This window comes from Ahaetulla prasina, chromosome 2 (assembly GCF_028640845.1).
Source record: "Ahaetulla prasina isolate Xishuangbanna chromosome 2, ASM2864084v1, whole genome shotgun sequence".
In the NCBI taxonomy this organism is placed as follows: domain Eukaryota; kingdom Metazoa; phylum Chordata; class Lepidosauria; order Squamata; family Colubridae; genus Ahaetulla; species Ahaetulla prasina.
This window is the reverse complement of record NC_080540.1, coordinates 177,418,134-177,437,107: the sequence shown is the minus strand read 5'-3', so window position 1 is coordinate 177,437,107 and position 18,974 is coordinate 177,418,134. Positions and strand designations below refer to the sequence as shown.

The following is an 18,974-nucleotide window of genomic DNA, read 5'->3' as shown; positions in this document are numbered from 1 at the left end:
GAAATGCTGCAACCAAAGAACTCTACCAATAGTCAGAGGCAGGATATTTTGCTTTCATGGTCTTAAAGGAACAACTCCCTCATTTTTAGCCTGAGTAGTTTTTATTGTGCTTTCAGGTCTGAGCTATAATCTACTCAGGGCGCTCCCCCAAAGCCACATATTATCAGTACACAACATGCGCTGATCCGTCTACTCTCCACAGAAATTGAGCAACAACCTTTTTTTTTTTTTTTGGCAATATTGCAGTCACAGACTATGCCTTTTAAAAAAACACTGTAGGGAGCATGATAGTGACACAGTGACATTACTGGCAGAGGCAGGATTGAAAAGCCAATTTTCTCTTTGCCTTTTTAAAATGCATTAGGGGAGAACTAGATTTCTAGCATTTTTAAAAAAAAACAACAACTTGTGTACAACTGCATTTCTGCAGGACAATCTTCAGGGGCTCTAAATATCACAAAACAAGAGGTCAAGGAGGCTAAACATGGCACACAAATTGCTGACTCGGGTATAATTCATCAGAATGTACGTGCAACAGTGTGCCAGTTCCATTAACCAGAAAGGTATCAAATGCCCTCAGGATGTGCATTAGCTCATCCCCATGTGGGGAAATATAACACTCACTTGACACAGTCATTGAAGAAATGAGGCTTGTCTGCCTGGACTATGACCACATCAAAGAAATCTCGCCAATCCTTGCCCACCATGTAGCGCATTCCTTTATCACTAGGGAAACAGGGAGAAAAAAGAAGAGAATTAGGAGAGGTAGAGGTACTGAAAGTACAGAGTAGGGAGCAACGGTGAAACAAGAATCTCTCCAACTATCATGCTGGCTGGGGGATTCTGGGAATTCAAGTCCATTGAGCTTAAAGTTCCAAAGGTTCAGAAATGCTGATCTAAGCTCACTAGACACGAGCTGGCAACAAGACGCCTGAGGGTGTTTTGCTATCAGTGGCACCTCAAAACGTTGCCTATCGAGATTAAATTAAAGTAATTAAATGATTAAATTGAAAAAGTTTAATTAATTAATTGACCTTGTGTATTTTCTCCCATGTTGTTGCAGGGATAAAAGGGAATGCCACGTATGCAATCTTGAACTCTTGAATGAAAGGCAGAACTGGTTTTTATTTATCAAATTTGGGCACCACCCATCTCACTCTTAGTATTATAACAATTTAGAATATAATCATGCTACATATTCTGGGGTATACAGCAAAAGGCATAAAAACATTAAAAACGTAACAATACAAAATGCTGATAAAAAAGAGCCAGGTAAATGGATATAATGAGTGCAAACCTAATAATTAAATAAGAAAAAAAAACTTGCATCCAGATAAAAAAGTTGGTGAGTTGCAATCCAACTCACCAGCCAAACTAAAGCTAAAATTAAACTCCTTGAAAAAAATGTTAAATCTCTCATAATTTAAGAAAAACAAAAATAATCCCTAATATCCCAGACGTATTTTAGAGGCCGGGCATGCTTAAACTCACACAAAGCTGAAGGGGCTATTGGTGATGAGGAAGAGTTTCTTGCCACTTTTGGCCAAACGGTGCAGCACAGCATAGGTCTCATCCCCGTGCAGGATATATTGCTCTGGAAGAAGAAAGATGGACAGACACCTTTAAGGATTACAAGCAATTCTCAACTTAGGACCATTTGTTAAGTGATCATTTGAAATTACGACAGCATTAAAAAATGGACTCGTGACCCATGCTTAATGTTACAGTCATTGCAGCACCCCCACTGTCATGTAATCAAAATTTGGGTGTTTGGCGGCCCATGCCCTCTTATACCACAAAGGTGCTGCTGTTCCCCCTACCTGCCTATCTCCCTCCATCTATAACTTCTGGCCACTTTGCACAGTGACACCACAACAGGTGCTGAAGTAGAGGCCCAGGGCCTTCAGCAGTCTCAGCCAGCTGCCATTACTCCTAGGTCTCTACTTTAGCCCCAGCCACTGTTGCCACTGAGAAATCAGCCTCAAGCCCCACACTGTGGCCAGCCATGCCATCAGCATTGTGCAAAGTCCCATCATTGCCCCCCAAAACAGGGGCAGTGTTTGGTCTGAAGTAAAGATTTGAAGGCAGGGACAGCTGGCTGGCTAAAGGCTCTGGGCCTCTATTTCAGCACAAGCTCCAGTGCTACCACTGATGAGTGCCATTGTGCAGGGTGACAAAAAGGGCATAGATTTTTTTTGGGGGGGAGGTAGGCAGATGGAAGAGTAGCAGTGCCCCTACAGTCATAAGTGCTACTGGGCTGGGTGGGCAGTTGAGGCTTCCTGGGGTGCAGTGGCTTTATGCCACACTGCTGAGCCAAGCTGAGCCAAGCTGGGATGGGTAAGGTTTCCAGGAGTGACTGCAGCACTGTAGTACCTCCCCAACTCACACATGGCCTGCACCTAGTTTTCCAGGGCTTCCCCCGCCCCGATGCATTCCTTCACTCCTTACCTAGAATTCCCGCTGCTTAACAACTCATGGTTCTCACATAACAATGTCTGCTGAGAAAGCCAGGATTGCAGTCGCTAAGTGATGCAGTAAAACAACAGCTTGCTTTTCAATCTCATTGCTTAGGAACCAAAATTCTGGTCCCAATTGCTGTCATTAAGTCAACAGCTTAATTTCCTGTATGTCATAAGGGCAGACTTGTGGGCTCAACACCAGCAGGCTCTTTCCTTGATTTTCCTATATCACGCTGTTTCTCAATCTTGACAATTTTAAGCTGTGCAAATTTCAACTCCCAGAATTTACCAGCCAACATGGCTGTGTAATTCTGGGAGCTGAAATAGCAATAGCACTTAGACTTATATACCACTTTACAGTGCTTTACAGCCCCTCTCTATGTGGTTTACAGAGTCATCATATTGCCTCCAACAATCTGGATCCTCATTTTACCAATCTCGGAAGGATGGAAGGCTGAGTCAACCTTGAGCCTGGTGAGATTTGAACTGCCAAATTGCAGGAAGCCAGCAGGCAGCAGAAGTAGCCTGCAGTACTGCATTCTAACCACTGCACCACTCATCCATGTAGTTTTAAAAAATCCATGTAGTTTAGAGTTTCCAAGACTTAGAAATACTGCTATAGCAGATAGATAACTCACCCAGATCTTGCATAATCCACTTGTACATAAAACCTTTAATATGAACATCCCGGATGGCATCCTGTGGAAATGATGGAAGAAGAAAAAGAAATGAATTCCAGGAATAAATGTTAACATTTCTACCTCTGGGCTGCATTTCAAATGCAACATGAGTAGGGAGACCACATAAGTTTTATGCTTTCTGTCTCGCCTCTGCTTTTTATTTCTTTGTTATGTTCTAAAGAATAAACCAGAAAACAATACTCAAGGTTCGTGATCTGATCTCCTCTTTAAAAATTAAAAAACTTTTAATAGCAGTAATGATTGCGTGTTTGTGTGTTTGTGGTTTGGATAACCAGTAGATAACTATGGTATGAGAGAGTGAAAGTAACTCTTCACCATAACTCTGTTCTGTGAATAATGGTCAAATATATCCTTTTTTATTTCTTTGCTCTCAGTATTTCTATACATGTTCCATCAACAAAAAAAGTAATTGGGTAATTCATAAGTAACAATTAAAACCACAAAGTAAGAGGTTAAAATAGATATAACCTTTAAAGCAATTAAAATGCTATCAGAATATAACAATAGTACCAAAACACATAGACAAATACAATCTTAGAAAGAACTGAAAGCAAAAGGCTTGGAAAAGAAAACTTCATCTGTCCTTGTGGAACAAAACATTAAGCAACTTGCATTTGTATCTTTTGCACATAGGCAAATAGCAGCCTGTGGGACAACTGTGAAGGATCATTTGCTCAGGAAAAAAAAACACCCAAGGCTGCTTCTAATCGTTTTAAAATATGTAGGAAAAAAAGGCATTATAGAGTTTAGCCAAATTTGTTTTCTCACATTAGCCTTGCAATGATTAAGAAGTCGGATTTTAATCTTGAAGTTGCAACAAAATTCTTTATTTGTTATAAAAAGAAAATGCTGTGCCTGTAGACATTTTTAAAATACAGAAGATCTTATCTGGTTTGGTTGTCTCTATTTCCTCTCTCCGTCATTATTGTTTACTTCTTCCTCAATTCCTTTCAAAGTATATGACTTTAAATTTTCAGGCTGGTTTGGGGTTGGGAGAGAATAAGTGAGGCTACTTTTATATGTATGTATGTATGTATGTATGTATGTATGTATGTATGTATGTATATATACACACACACACACACACACGTATATATGTACACACACACACACACACACACACACACACACACACACACACACACACACACACACTGTAGAACAGGGCATCTATTCCTGTTGACCCTGTTCTCTCTCTTTCCTTAAACTATTCAAGCACTGCATGTAACCTGATCTTGTTTACCCCCTTTCTTCCTCCCTCTGTCTCTCTCCCTCTCACACACACACCACACTCACACACACATACACACACGAACACAGGTTAAATGATAACCTCTCAATGTTAAGTAAACTTCAGAATTGCCATTCACATTTCTCCGATGGTAAACTAAGGTTCTACAGGTGGGAGCTGAAGAAAAGGACAGGAGCAGAAAACGGATCAAAAATTATTTATGAGAATGCCAATTCTGACCTTTTGCTCAAAATCAGGGGCTGGGCAGCCTCCAGAGAGGCAGAGAGCAAGAACAGATGGTTTTTCCGGTCTGTAACTTTAAAAAAACACGCTAAAAACATAAGCTGAGGGGCCCTCAATACGTGCGCCTTGGAGCAGTTGGGTTTACAGATAAGCCTTCTTGGCAGCTTTGCAGGCAGCATGTCCCAAGTCCTCCTCCAGCTGGGGACGGACTGTTCCTCTCTGGTGAGCTACGTCACAACCTTCTATAATAAAAGCTCTATTTAAAAACAGAATCGTGAACCAGCAGACCTAATGCAGGTCTTTAGAACTCCAGGCCCTAAAATCTTGTCATTTCGTTGCAGGACAAGTCACACAGGACTCTATGTCCTGCAAAACCTCCCAAAAATAATTGCCAGAATCCCACCCCTCTCAGAACTGGGAAGAAAACACACAACTGCCAGCCAACAGCACTTCCTCCTTCTCCTAACTTTCAACACAGTAGTTCTCCCAGACAAATAAGAGTGGAAAGGGAGAAACTTGCCATGGGGGATGAAGTACATACCGTAACATCTTTGTAGAGATGGATGGGGTCATAATCAATATCGTTGCTGATGAAAAAGTCATTGGCTACAGCCAGGAGTGTCATTTCTGGCAGAGAGAAGATGTCCATGAATTGCTTAACAGCAGGGCCCTGGAAGGAAAAGAGAAAGGCGGCGAGGGGTACAAATTATTAGACCATTAGGTCCTTCCTTTTTAAAATAAGAAGACAAGACTAGAACGCCTTCTGATCTTCATTCGTTTAGCATTAGCTCTGAAGGATTTCTGTAGAAATTAAAGGTTACTCAGTTCAACCCCTCTGGCTTTTTTAGCAAAAACACATACACATCATTAACCTGTAAAAAGCAGAATTAAGAAAGTCAACATTCAGATTGTTCCAAAACAATCTGGAATTTGGACAAAGATAGATTAGAAGAAAAGTGCAGAGAGAGAGAGAGAGATTAGATATAGGCTACTAGAAGAAAAGTGAGTAGCAACTTCCAGGGAAGAAATGAGAACTGAAGACAGCTACGTTAAAAGCAGAGCTGATAATCATGGTGAAATGAACTGTGAATAGGCCAGTTCTGGGCTATTCCTCCCTAGAAAACACAAGGACTTGAGATTGCCTACAAATGCTCCAGACAGTTGCTCCTTGCAAGGAGAGCACAAAATAGTGGTCTATGGTGAGTTCAGAGCTTTGGGGGATGAGGAAAAACCATCTTCATTCAAACCACAGTCAGCACCTTTTGAAGGGAAACTAGATTTGCACACTTCCTTTTCTAATCACTTTTGGTAAATGCTTTTTGCCTATTAGGAATCATTAGATCCACAGGTTTTACAGAACCAGATGATTTTCCTTCAATCCTTAGCAAAATAAGGTTAAGTTTAAGAATTTAAAATTATTTTGGAATGAACAGCAAAAAAGGTGATTAAAACTTTGATTTTAGAAAGTTAGAAAATAATTAAGGGTCCAAATAAGTTGAAATAAGATTTTGGAATTAATTATAAAGAATCTTTCCCATGCAAAAATGCTTTTGTTTTGAATTTTTAAAAAAGGTAAGACTTTAAAAATTGGACACTAGAAGGAATCAAAAGGAACTAAAGATTACAATTAAAGGAGAAGAAAATTTAAAATTGACTTACTAATACAGAATGGAGCAAAATGCCTTAACATTGGACATATTGGAGGATATTTTGGAAGAATGGATCCTGAAGGTAATTTTAAGAATGTTTGCTTCTATAAATAAGACTGTGTTTGAGAGATGTTATCGAAGAACAAATTTTATTGGACAGGATGAGACCAATCTGAAAGTGGATTTAACAATGACAGTCTACGAGAATGATATGGAAAAAATGCAATACCAGGTATACAATAAGATCTGTTGTATTTTAAGTTATTAAAGTTGTTTATACTTGTGACAAAGAAGAAAGTCATTTCTTTATAAATTTCTTTTCTTTTTCTTAACTATATTCTTCTGTTCTTCCTTTTCTCTTTTTTTCTGCATTATTTTTTTCTTAGTTATTTCTTAGTTCTTAGTTTTTAACTACAAAAAGTTTATAACTTTTTAATTGTACTTTTTAATTAAAATATTATAAAAAAGGACGGATATTGACACTAAAACTGCAGTGATACTACCAAAATTCAGGGAAGAGTAAGTGTGCTCTTGAGATCTGTTGTGCTGAAGCTACTGATGGGAAAAAAGAAAAGGAGGGGTAAGGCAAAACTGTTTTGACCCACTTGCTTCATCTTACATTCAATATCTGGAGCAATCAAAAAATCCCAGGTTTGGCTCTGCCTAACTATAAGCAATCCAAATTTTTAGAACATGAAATACAGTTTGCTCTGGTTCAAAAGAATTCACTTTTTCCATTTCATGCACACTACTAATATGAAGATTAAATAAAGACAATCAGCCCAGCTATCATCCCAATCAAGCGACTTGTCTGGGAATGGAAACTCAGCCTGAGAATAACAGCTTTAGACAGCTCTGAGAAATTCTACCTTTCCATAGAAGCCACTGGCTTGATGCAAGGGAATATGATGGGTGCCATCATACATCTCCAGAACTTCATCATCTGGAACAGGTTTCAAGCCTCTGCACAAGATTTAAAAAAGAGGTGCTTAAAATTACAATAACAGTATTTTTAGCAGTAAGATCAGTGTTTCTCAATCTTGGCAGCTTGAAAATGTGTGGACTTTAACTCCCAGAATTCCCAAGTCAGAATTCTGGGAATTGAAGTCCACACATCAAGGTTGAGAGACACTGAGTTAGAACATAACAATATCTCATTAAAGTATTTTTGTAATGGCATCACAGTAGGGATCCAACATTTTGCAACTCGGCATAATTCTTGGGTCACACAGAATGAAATGTGAACTATAGAAGGTCAAGAACTTTCACAGGCATAATAAAATACATTCCAAGGCAGACATATAATAGCTAAGTTAAATTCTGACCCAACACGTTGTCATTAGGCCAACCAGTTTGAAAATTAGAAGCCGGAACATTATATCAATATTTCTAGCCTACTTCATGCAGAACGAGAAATTTGTCCTTCCCTTGCCTTGTTTGACAATGGTTGGAATCACATATTTATTACTGCTAAATACTATCAGCATAAGCCAGGCAAGGAAGAAACATAGCCATTTCCCAAGGCCAATTATAAATTTGCAAACTATGAATTGCCAGAAGCTAAGGTAGGGTCTGAACTTGGCCAAACAGCTATTTGGAAACCAACATGATGAATACTTACCGATACACAGTACCCAACTGAATGTAGTGAAATGCATCTATCTTCATGAGCAAGCCCTATAGGGGACAGGGGAAAGTGGAGTTAGCACCCACATAGAAACCTTAGGATTCCTAATCCTTGCAAATAAATGTTATAAATGTTTTCAGGTGATTAGCTCAACAATACTGTCCCTTGGGTTCTATACTGGCAGCCACAAAGGGAAAAAAAAGGGAACATTACTTCTGAAATGTAAGTTCCTCCAACCTCATTCCAGGAAATAAATCTGAAGCACCAGATTTGGAGCTTCATGGATTTATTCCTTCCCATCCTCCACCCCTCCACCTATGATAGTCTGCCATTTTGGATCCTCGAACTAAAGGTTTCTGGGGAGTTCACAGAAAAAGCAAGCAACCACACACAGACCTCCAACCTGCTAGACAAATTTGCTAACCCCCAGAAACACAAATGACAAAGACTCTCTCACCTTTGCAATGTCATAATGTAAGCCCCGAATAGCAAAGTTAGGCCAGTATTCATACTTCAGGATGCCCTTTGGATACTGATGTGATAAAAGAAAGAGAAATATATATGTCACCATGTGCAATCTTCTAAGAAATTTAAGTTAACCATTTTTTCTTGAATAATCAACATAGCGAACTGCTTGGAACCATTGGATACAGTTTTATCAGGCACATAATCATTGGCTTTCCAAACCAAATTATGAACAGAGTGATAGGGAAATTGAGAATGTGCATGAAGGATCAAGTAAGGCAACAAAGAAACAATCATTTTGGATCTCTTCTCTCACTGTAAAGGACATGGAAGTAATACTGTACATTTAAGGGGTAAAAGCACCTTTGAGCATAGTCAAAAATCCCAGCTGACGGAGTTTCTCTTTATCTGAACATTCTTTTTGACATAAAAACCAGAACATTAGAACAGAAATGACCAGTTTACATGTGAACGTGTAAGCAAACAAATATTGTTGTATCACATCTACCTGGGCCCTAATGCATTCAAGCTACTTTCCCTTCACATACTTTCTAACTTTATTTACTAGCGTAAGGAGAATGATAATGACTATTTGCCTATATAAGCTCAATTTGAGAGCTGTCATTCAGTATAATTCTTAGTTCTACTTATAGTAAGAATCTGGTCATTTTCTTAGTACTGAAGTTAATTACACATATTTGAGATCCACTGGGCAAAACCTTATCATTTTATTTTTGCTTCTACAAGAAAGTAATTCTTCGAGGAATTCTTACGTTAAAATGGCTGGTAGTTGTTTTCTTTGGAAAATGTGGTTTTAAAAACAGTATTAGTCTTAATCAGCTGTAATCTCAGAAGTAATAAACTTCTGAGATTTTACAAAAGGAATATAATTTTGCCTACAATGGCTAAATGCCAACAAATACAACTACAGGTAGTCCTGGATTAACAACCACTTGTTCAGTGACCATTCAAAGTTACGAAGCACTGAAGAGGTAATGGTTACATCTGGTTCCAACTTTCAGCATTCCCAGCTACAATCATGTGATCATGAACTGGCATTTAGCAACTGGCTTGCACTTATGGCCTTTCCACCCACTCGCTCTCCCCAAGTCCCTCTGCACTTGTGCTGCATCTCCCCAACCACTTCTGCATTCTCTCCCAATTGGCAGCAGCCACCCCAAGACCCACTGCACTCATGCCATACCTTCACACCATGTGCTAATTCCTTGCTCCCTCTCCCAACCAGCTACAACCACTTACTTGCCTACCACCCTGCTTGCAAGCCATCTGGAACTTACAATTTTCTACCAGCTTCCCCACTGGCAGGAAGTTCCGAGGAGGTGCTCGCTTAATGAACCACAATTTTCCTGAACTATGGCAACAGGCACTGTAGGGATTACCTTTATAATGCTTGCTGTCTTTATTGTTTGCTCTTGACTCCTCCACAGCCCTAGAGGCACTGAGCATACTGAAGAAGGATTTTAATGAGTTTAACACTTACTACAATTGTCATTTATAGACAGAAATTTGGACAATATGAAAGAACTGGAACAAAGAATTAGAAGTATCCTATATTACCCAATTAGAGTGCCACTTTGAGACATCAGGCTGGATACCATAAGGCTGAGTTCTAGTCCTACCTTATTACAAGCATTGATCTTGGACCAGCATCTCTCTCTCAGCCTTAGGAAGAAGTCAATAGAAAGACATTTCTGAAATATTGCCAAGAAAACTGCAGGGACTTATCAAGGCAGTTGCCAGCAGTCAAAGCCCACCCACCTCCACACACACAAAAACCCAGTTAATGATTTCAAGTTTTATGGAATGTCAGATATGTTGCATGTGATTGAAAAGCTCAGCTGGTTGTCTTCCTTTTATGCTGGAAATTTAATAAATTTAAAGGAAGTTCAGTGCTCATGTTATGGATGAATGAAAACTCTCAATTGTCAGCCTTTCAATTATATTTGAAAAGACTAGACCAGACAGCATGATTTCATATATCTAGGTTATATTCACTGTCTAAAAATTGAACAGTAGCAATGTGAGTGAAAACTGTAGGATAATTCTGAAACTTGATTAACCTGATATTTTAATTAAAAATGGATTCTTCCTGGTTTACATTAATTTATTTGTGTGGCATTGTGTAATAGCTTTTTTTTAAACTTATGTTTGTTTTCTTTTTATTAGCACCTTTTTTATTTTAGTTGAGGTTTTCTTTTGCTTTCTTTAACTTATTTTATTATTATGTAGGATTTATTGTAAAACAGGCAGCTTATTATATAATTACTATATAAAATAGATGTGTTATATTAATACTGTAAATAATTTTTATAATTATAATTACAATTATAATACTTTTAAAACTGAGTTTAAAATTTTGTTTAAAAGTTGCTTCCTATTTGTCCAGTTTCTAAGGCAAGTACACCAGAATTCTAACTGCTTTGATATTTCGTCCACAAGAAGAAAACAACCCCAGGTCAGACTGTACCTTATACTGCTCCACTAGGATGTCCCTGGCAGTGTTGTAAATACGGGAGTGGAGTGCAGGGGAGTACAATGCTAGGGTGTAGTCATAATCAAAGCCGTAGACACCAATGGTATTCAGTGAAATTTCATTGTTGGCGTAGATGGTTGAAGGATTCAGAAGGTTGCAGACACCAGGTGGGAGCAAATCTAAATGAGAAAGAAAAGCATGGAGGACAAGCTATGATATGGTTGATATGGTTGCTACAAGCCAGTTTGGTTAAGGCTTCGTAGGAAATAAGGAATATGATCTTAACTAACTTACGCAAGCTCCATTGCCAAAGTGAAAAAGGTAAAACCCATTTGAAATACACAACAACCAGATAACATTTGAAAGTGACTCAGGCAATTGTTTAAACATATGCTTCAATATGTCCAATGCTAGGGTATTTTGCCCCATTCTATGTCAGTAAGTCAAATGTAAGTATTCTTTAACTGTAATTATTAGTTTCTTCTATTTCCTTTTAGGGTCTAATTTTTAAAGTATTATCTTGTACTGTTTTTTAATTCAAAACATTTTCCCTTGGAATCATTTCTTTATAATTAATTCCAAAATCTCATTTCAAATTTATTTGGATCCTTAGTCCATTTCTAATATTATAAAACCCAAGTTTTAATCGGCCCTCTGCTATTTATTCCAAAATATGTTTTAATATTTTAATATTAACCTTGTACTAAAATGTGTTTTGCTTAGGACTGAAGGAAACTTGCCTGGGTTCTATAAAACCTGTTGATCCAAGATTCTTAATAGCTGTTAGCAAAGATTTCTTAATGTAATTAGAGAAAAGTATGTGAACTTAATGTTCTTTCAAAGGTGCCAGCTGTGGATTGAGCAAAATGGCTATTCCCATATCTCCCAGAGTTCTAAAACTGCCAGATTCTGCCGTCTTGTGATCTCATGAGGAGCAACTGTCTGGAGCACTTGTGGGTACACAACTACTGTACATTGTGTTGTTTAAGTGTTCCGTTTATTTTTTGAGTAGTGTACATTGTGTTGTTTAAGTGTTCCCTTTATTTTTTTGAGCAGCTTATTAGACATCATTTTAAAAACCCACCAGAAAAATAAAAGGATCTCCCAAGACCTCACCTCATTCCTAAGAGGTCTGTAAGGGGCGTGCATAAGTGCACCTGCATGCCTACTGTCCCTGTCCTAATATTCCTTCTTATCTACTTTTTTCATGTATCCAAATTATGTTTATACTTTTACCTGTTATCTTATATATGATTGACAAGATAAATTAAAATAAAATAAATAAAAAAAGACGGACACGAATTAATGCTAGGCTTAAGGGGTTGAAGGCTTGATGAAATGAAATGGTTTCCATTATGTTCTAAATCCTATGAGCTACTCTCTGAGGAAGATAGGTTTCTATTCTAAAAAATAGAAAATATAAATATAAAATAAATATGAGGCATTTACAAATTACAAATTATGTTTTAAAGTTATTGCTGTTTATCAACATCTCATTCCAAACATTCAATGTATATGGCAGCAATTCAGCAATGTCCCAACCCAGGGTTGCATCACCGCCAAGTAGGAAAATGGCCGACAAAAACAACAATATTGCATGGTACACTATGTTGTGGTAAATAGAAGTCTATCCCCAAACACTTCAGGAATATTCTAATTCAGAGAGTCACCCAGGGTCCTTCTCAGTGGTGGGATTCAAGTAATTTAACAACCGGTTCTCTGCCCTAATGATTTCTTCCAACAACCAGTTTGCCAAACTGGTCAGAAAGTTAACAACCGGTTTTCCCAAAGTGGTGCGAACTGGCTGAATCCCACCACTGGTCCTTCTAGATATTTTGGACTATATAACTTCATTAATCCCTGGCCGCTGACTATGCTGCCTTGGGTTTATGGAGCTTTAGTCCAAAATATCAGCAAGTGGTCAGTTTTCCTATACTTTGTTTACCCTTCCAGCCTTTCTCAACCTACATTTTGTTTTTAATTAATATGCTTAATTTTTATAAGACTGGTTGCTTGTCTTAATGGGTATACATAATGTGTTTTTCTTATTTAAAATGGCAAAGTTCATGGTTCCCCCAAAGGCAGGCATGTCAACTTCAGACAGTTTTAAAAACACTCAGGCCAGCACGCAGGCATATCTTATATTTTAACAAATATTTATCCACAAATTTTAAATTTGCTCAATTATACAATCATGCCCCTGCCTTTGTGAATCTCAACCATCAATTTTAAAAAATGCTGCCCTTGCTGCATTTTACCTATCTAGCCCCAAGCACATTTATATCACCTTTGTGACTATATAATAATCAGCAGTCACTCTATGAGTTCTCTACTGCAAAGAGTGTTGACTAAGAAAAGATGCAAAGATATGTTGAATTAGAACAGTTTTTCCTTTGTTTTTTTTATAAAATCAAGTCATGACCAGAAAGAAAATTGGATGTTTCTAATTAGCTTTCCCACAAAATAGGCTAGCATTTAATATACACTAATACACCTTCTAATCATTTCTCATTCTAATAATTTATTATGAAATTTATTTGTTTGATACATTTGATAGCTAGAAATCATCCCTGCTGTAGGGCTTTATCGTAATCCTTGAATCTGTTTTTAGTACACAGCTACATTTTCTGAAACATACAAAATTATATGGCCTTCATCAATTGCAGCAGGTCTTCTCCGAAGTAAATAAAACAACCAGATTCCATGCATATGCAGACATATCACAATGGCTCTTTAACAGTTCTAAGCTATCTTTAAATAATTGTGACCTCCTAAAATAGTATCAATGCACACCCCTTGTAAATAATAATTAATAAAATTATTAATATTTATCAATGTTCAAAATTATTATCTATCAATTTTCAAGAACAACAAAAAAGAATTCTTTGGAAGCAATTCTGTTTCTTTTGGAATTAAGGAACAGATTAATGTATCCTTATGATTTATATTGATATTGTTTCCTGATTGCTTATTTGTACTCTGTGACTATCATTAAGTGTTGTACCTTATGATTCTTGACAAATGTATCTTTTCTTTTATGTACACTGAGAGCATATGCACCAAGACAAATTCCTTGTGTGTCCAATCACACTTGGCCAATAAAAAAAATTCTATTCTATTCTATTCTAAAAAAAATAAACATGCAAATACATGAATATGTAGCCTAACAGGTTTCGACACTTATGTATAGAACTAATCACATAACTTTTAAAAACCTGGGAAAAATTGTTTATGATCAAAATATATTTTTAAATGGTGGGAATAAAAAGGTGAAAATAAAAATACTTTTAATTTAGTAGAACAACAATTATTTCTTTAACAATTCAGAATTATCTTCTGTTTGAAGAAGCCTACTACTAAGTTTCAGTGGCAATAGCCAAAATGCAATGTTTGTTGCTTTATTTATTTAAAAATTCACATATAGGCTCATTTCTTCTGGAGTATTGGATATTGGGGCAGAGATAGCTTGAAGAAAAAGTAGGTACTTGCTCAAATTATTTTCTTCTCTACTAGTTCTCAGGTAAAATATATTAAAGATGAATGGAACAGGAATTAATCTTTGTTTCCCTAATATTAGACTTTGTTTCCTTATTTCTCCTAAACTTTTATTTTTTTCTTCCTGGAATATTCTCCTCCCCTCACTTCAGAACTTGCTTGAAAATTCTTGCTTCTCCCTCCAAACTGGATAGTCATTGCTGGAATCAGAATCCAAATTTAGTCTAATTTCAAGGATGAGCTACCTACACAACATCAGTGACACCAGACTACTAACATAGCATAGATTTTGATGCTTCTGTTGTCTTGTTATTCCGCAACTGGAAATCTGAACTGGTTGGCTTTTTATATGCAAACAGACCTGTTAATAACAGAAGCTGCCATTTGCCATTTGATGAGTCAGCTAATTTCAGAGTCCAAGGGGAACTTTTCTCAATCCTTCCCCCTTTATTCCCTGGAACAAATTTTGCTGAAAATAAGTCTCTTCAGTTAAACCAAAAACCCCAAACAACCCCTAGGATGAGTAAGATCTTTTTCCCGACAAATCAGAAATTTCTGGGTCAGGCAGTCAAGCAGTGACAATGCAATACTATACAGACGGTTGATAGCACAGCATATTGGGAAAGAACTGGCAATATGTAGGAAGGAAGCAGATATTGTACACATATGCAATGCTGAGGGCAGCAGGAGGAGGAGAAAAGAGTGGGAGAGACGTGGCATGCTTGTTAGCAGCCAGAAAGAAAAAAGTCAGCAAATAAGGAAGAGACTTGGATAATTGTGGATTTCCAAAATAAATATTTTGATCTGAGCTCACAGAGATAAAACCAATCAACTTTCTTTCACTGCATAGTAATTTGGAAAAAAAATCACTGCTGCAACACCCAGCATTAATATGATTCCCTCATGGCATGGCCATATCAGAAAGGAACTGAGAAGTGTCAAGCCCTGTAGATAACTCTTATGGCTTAGGAACATTAAGATGCTGCCTTATACAGAATCATAGATAACATGTGACACTAACTTTAGGCTGTGTTGGCTGGGTATGATAACAGCTATCATGTAACAACTGTGGAGCACATAAGTGTATTCTTTTTCCTTTTGTTGGTTGCATTGACTATCCAGCACCCTCACAGAGAATGGGTTGACCTACAGCAAGTATAATCTCAGGATCACACATTTCTCAAACACTTTTTTAGTGATCCTTACTCCCATCTTAGGGCCTTTGTGCCACTGCAATTTGGCAGTGGCCCCAACCATGTTAGTGCTGTTTATCACCTGTCAGGTGGGAAATCCAGAAAAAAGTAGTGCATAGATTTACTACTTTGTTCACCCAAAAAAGTAGAAAACTACATTTCTGTAAAACAAGTAAGAATGGAAGAGATTGTCCCTTGCGTAATGCAACCCTATCAACTGAAATATGTTGCACCACCCATTCTAAGGATTAAATGCAGTCCCCAACGCTCCTCAAAAGTTGACCACTTGTGTTCTGGATAGAGCGGACTTTCAAAGCACTTGGAACAATTTTCCTTAATCTGGATATATGTGCTTGGACCATAACTCCAATAATCCCTAACCAACATCTGAAGCCCCACTCTACTTTTTACATAGGAATCTGAATTTCCTTTGCTCTAGTAGAGATTAGTATTACACAGAGGGGACATTCCAGAATTTTAGATCATGACTGGCTGGAGTATTCTGGGAACTAAGGTCCACAAGTCTTAATGTTGCCAAGGTTGGATATCACTGTTCTAGATAACTGACAACTGACAACAGACAACAGATGATAAAGAGTTAAAATAACAGAAATGTTTTCAAAACCCAGGTCTAGCAACTATCATTTTAGAAAAGACTTTCCTTCCACAAAAGTGGGATCTCCTTTTCCAGGCCTGTGTTTACAGGATGGTTAGACATAACAGCTTTCAAAAAGCAAAGATAATGTGCTTTCATATACCCTTCCAAATTGTTGTTGTTTTGCAGGCAGACTTTTTAGTCTGTTGAAAGAGTGCTAACCTCAGTGGAAAAGTCCACTAAAATTGCAGTTTCTGGGCTTTCTCTACTGCTGAGTTGAAGCACTACTCATCCATCTTTCAATTTGCAGAACAATGTAAATGCACTCTGAAACTCTTAATATAAATGGCACTGGAGTGAGAAAATACTACTTTAAAGCAGAACAAATATATTTCTGGTGAGGTTTAGATGAGATCAAGGGAACCTGACTTGATGCAGCAAGAAAAAAATGTTGCTGTTATTGGTTAGATGCAGTAAGAAAAGCTTTTAGAAAATAAAGGATCAATTCCTTAATATTGGAATAGAATAGAATAGAATAGAATTCTTTATTGTCCAAGTGTGATTGGACACACAAGAAATTTGTCTTTGGTGCATATGCTCTCAGTGTACATAAAAAGATAAGATACATTTGTCAAGAATCATAAGGTACAATACTTAATGATAGTCATTGAGTACAAATAAGCAATCAAATAAGCAATCACTAGGAAACAATCAATATCAATATAAATCTATCAAGAGTCTTGTAACACTCCATCAGCTGGAGATATTAGATGCATGAAATGTTATTTATAGTCAGCAGAAAAAAAACCCAGTGTAAGTATTTATTTATTTATTTTATTTGTCACAACAATATATATAAGCATCACACAAAAAGATTATATATATAAATAAATGTATATATGAGGAAATATAAGGAGATATAAGCATATATATATATATAAGAAGAAAAAAGAAAAACAATAGGACAGGAACGGTAGGCACGTTTGTGCTCTTATGCACGCCCCTTAAGTAAGTAAGATTGTGGGAACACATAACAGAAAATTGACCTTCAACACCCCATAGGATTCTCTGTCGTTATTCTCTTCTTCCCACTAAGTCCTCCTTACGAACCAGACACAAAGCAATACTGTATAAACTTGTTACAAATCACTCCCTCCCACCTCCAGCACGTCCTTGCCAACAAGGGGGAAGGAGGTGGGGGGATATCCCAGCTTGAATGCCTGGGAAAAAAAACCAGACCCCGGAGCAGACCTCGAATTCCAGAAACAGATGGAGGAGAGGAGCGATGCGAAAGCAATCGGATTCATCACAATGGTGTGCAGGAGAGGCCGAAGTTCTCATTTAAAGGGGCGACAAATTAGCCGGCGTTCAATTCTCGAAAGCTGATTTCGAGGGGAGCGAAATCGCTCCCGACGAAGACCCCCTCCCCCGCAAAAAAGGCTCTGTCTGATCAAGCGGGAAGCGACAAAATAAGGAATGGGGCTCAAGAAACGACCCAAAAACATGTTCGACGTGCAAGTTCGTGCGTGCGTTTAAAAAGTCTGGCATCCAACTTGGCATGCAGGAGTACGAGAAGCTGAATACGTGGATCGCCGAGGTACTCGGGATGGCGTTTCGGAAAACAATCGCCCCTTTGAAAGCTTTAGGAAGGGAGAAATCTCGAAGTTAACGCCCCGAAAACGGGAGCCTGTTCAGAAGGGCTACAAAAGGCTGGGAGACCGAAGAGGACAATGAAGCAGCCCTGCCGCGGGGGAGACGGAAAGAGAGGCGAAGGGAAGCCTCTGTGGGCGTGAGGACCTCCCCAGTTTCCCAAAGCAACCTCCGCAGGGGCTCTCCCCCACCTACAATCTCCTTCGCCCTTTGGGGAGGGGAGGCAGAGAAAAGCGGGGAAAGGTCTCGCTCTACTCGGCGACCCACCTTGCACCAGCCGCTTCATCTCGCCGTAGCGCGCCCAGAGAAAGCTCTTGTTGTCCGGCCTCGGAGCTGGAGCGCTCGAGAAAGCTCGGGCGGCCGGGTCTTCGTCTGCCGGGACCCGCCGTGCGGGCGGCTTTCTGCTGCCATAGGGTGGGCTAGGTTGCGGGGTTTGCGCCGCTGCGGCGGGTACTTCGGCCCCGACGTGAGTGCAGTAGGAAGCAGAGGGGGCCGCCAGGCGCACGAACCATCCGGCACGCACGGCGGCCCCAGCCATGCTGCAAGAAGCGTCTGGGAAGCCACCTTCCGCGGGAGAAGAAAAAGGCAGCCGAGAGACTGGGCAGGGGGAGGTCGCTCCGCCCCGCGAGAGGGAAGGGCCTAGCTCCAGGCCCCCGACCCGCTCGTAAGCCCGTGGCCGCGGATGGGCTGTCCCACCTCGCACCTCTGTCTATTGTAGCCTCAGCTTGGCCTCGTTGCTTGGAATTCAGTCTTTCCTCGCTCTTAACCCCAGCTTGGCTATTGGAAAACGATTAGCAGAGATTCGGTGGAGGCGTTTTTTCCAGGAAAGGGATATATTGTATGGGATCGCGATCTAAGGCGTCGGATCTTAAACATAGTAAAGAAAAGCGGCGAAAGGTGAGGATGGTGGTTGCAGAGACCTCGGGGTTTCCCCTTCTTTTGGTTGTTCCTGCTTGGTCAGGTTTACAAATCTGGAGGGTTCGCTAGGAGGGCACCCCGTAGCCGTATCTGAGTAGTAAACAAGTACCTAGCCATATTTTAGCCCAGGAATCCAGTCAGCCTGCGAGACCAGTTCATAGCTCACCCATAACATTGGTTATTGACTAGAGGATGGTTAATATAATGCAGCTAGGAGATCCTTTCCTGCGACTTTTGTTCATTTTTCCTCTCGC

The 18,974-nt window shown here is 39.0% G+C and overlaps 1 protein-coding gene across 1 annotated transcript in view; it reads right to left on the bottom strand.

Moving 5' to 3' along the window:
* The window catches only part of LOC131190982 (5'-nucleotidase domain-containing protein 2-like), a 31,952-nt gene extending 13,537 nt beyond the window's left edge, over nucleotides 1-18,415 (bottom strand). The window contains exons 1-9 of the mRNA XM_058168587.1: nucleotides 18,070-18,415; nucleotides 10,864-11,048; nucleotides 8,368-8,442; nucleotides 7,905-7,960; nucleotides 7,153-7,246; nucleotides 5,176-5,304; nucleotides 3,098-3,158; nucleotides 1,492-1,594; nucleotides 625-726 (exon numbers count right to left, since the gene is read on the bottom strand). Of these exons, the coding sequence (XP_058024570.1) occupies nucleotides 625-726; nucleotides 1,492-1,594; nucleotides 3,098-3,158; nucleotides 5,176-5,304; nucleotides 7,153-7,246; nucleotides 7,905-7,960; nucleotides 8,368-8,442; nucleotides 10,864-11,048; nucleotides 18,070-18,340 (1,076 nt within the window). The 5' untranslated portion in view covers nucleotides 18,341-18,415. The remainder of the gene's footprint in view (nucleotides 1-624; nucleotides 727-1,491; nucleotides 1,595-3,097; nucleotides 3,159-5,175; nucleotides 5,305-7,152; nucleotides 7,247-7,904; nucleotides 7,961-8,367; nucleotides 8,443-10,863; nucleotides 11,049-18,069) is intronic.
* Nucleotides 18,416-18,974: the final 559 nt, after the last annotated feature.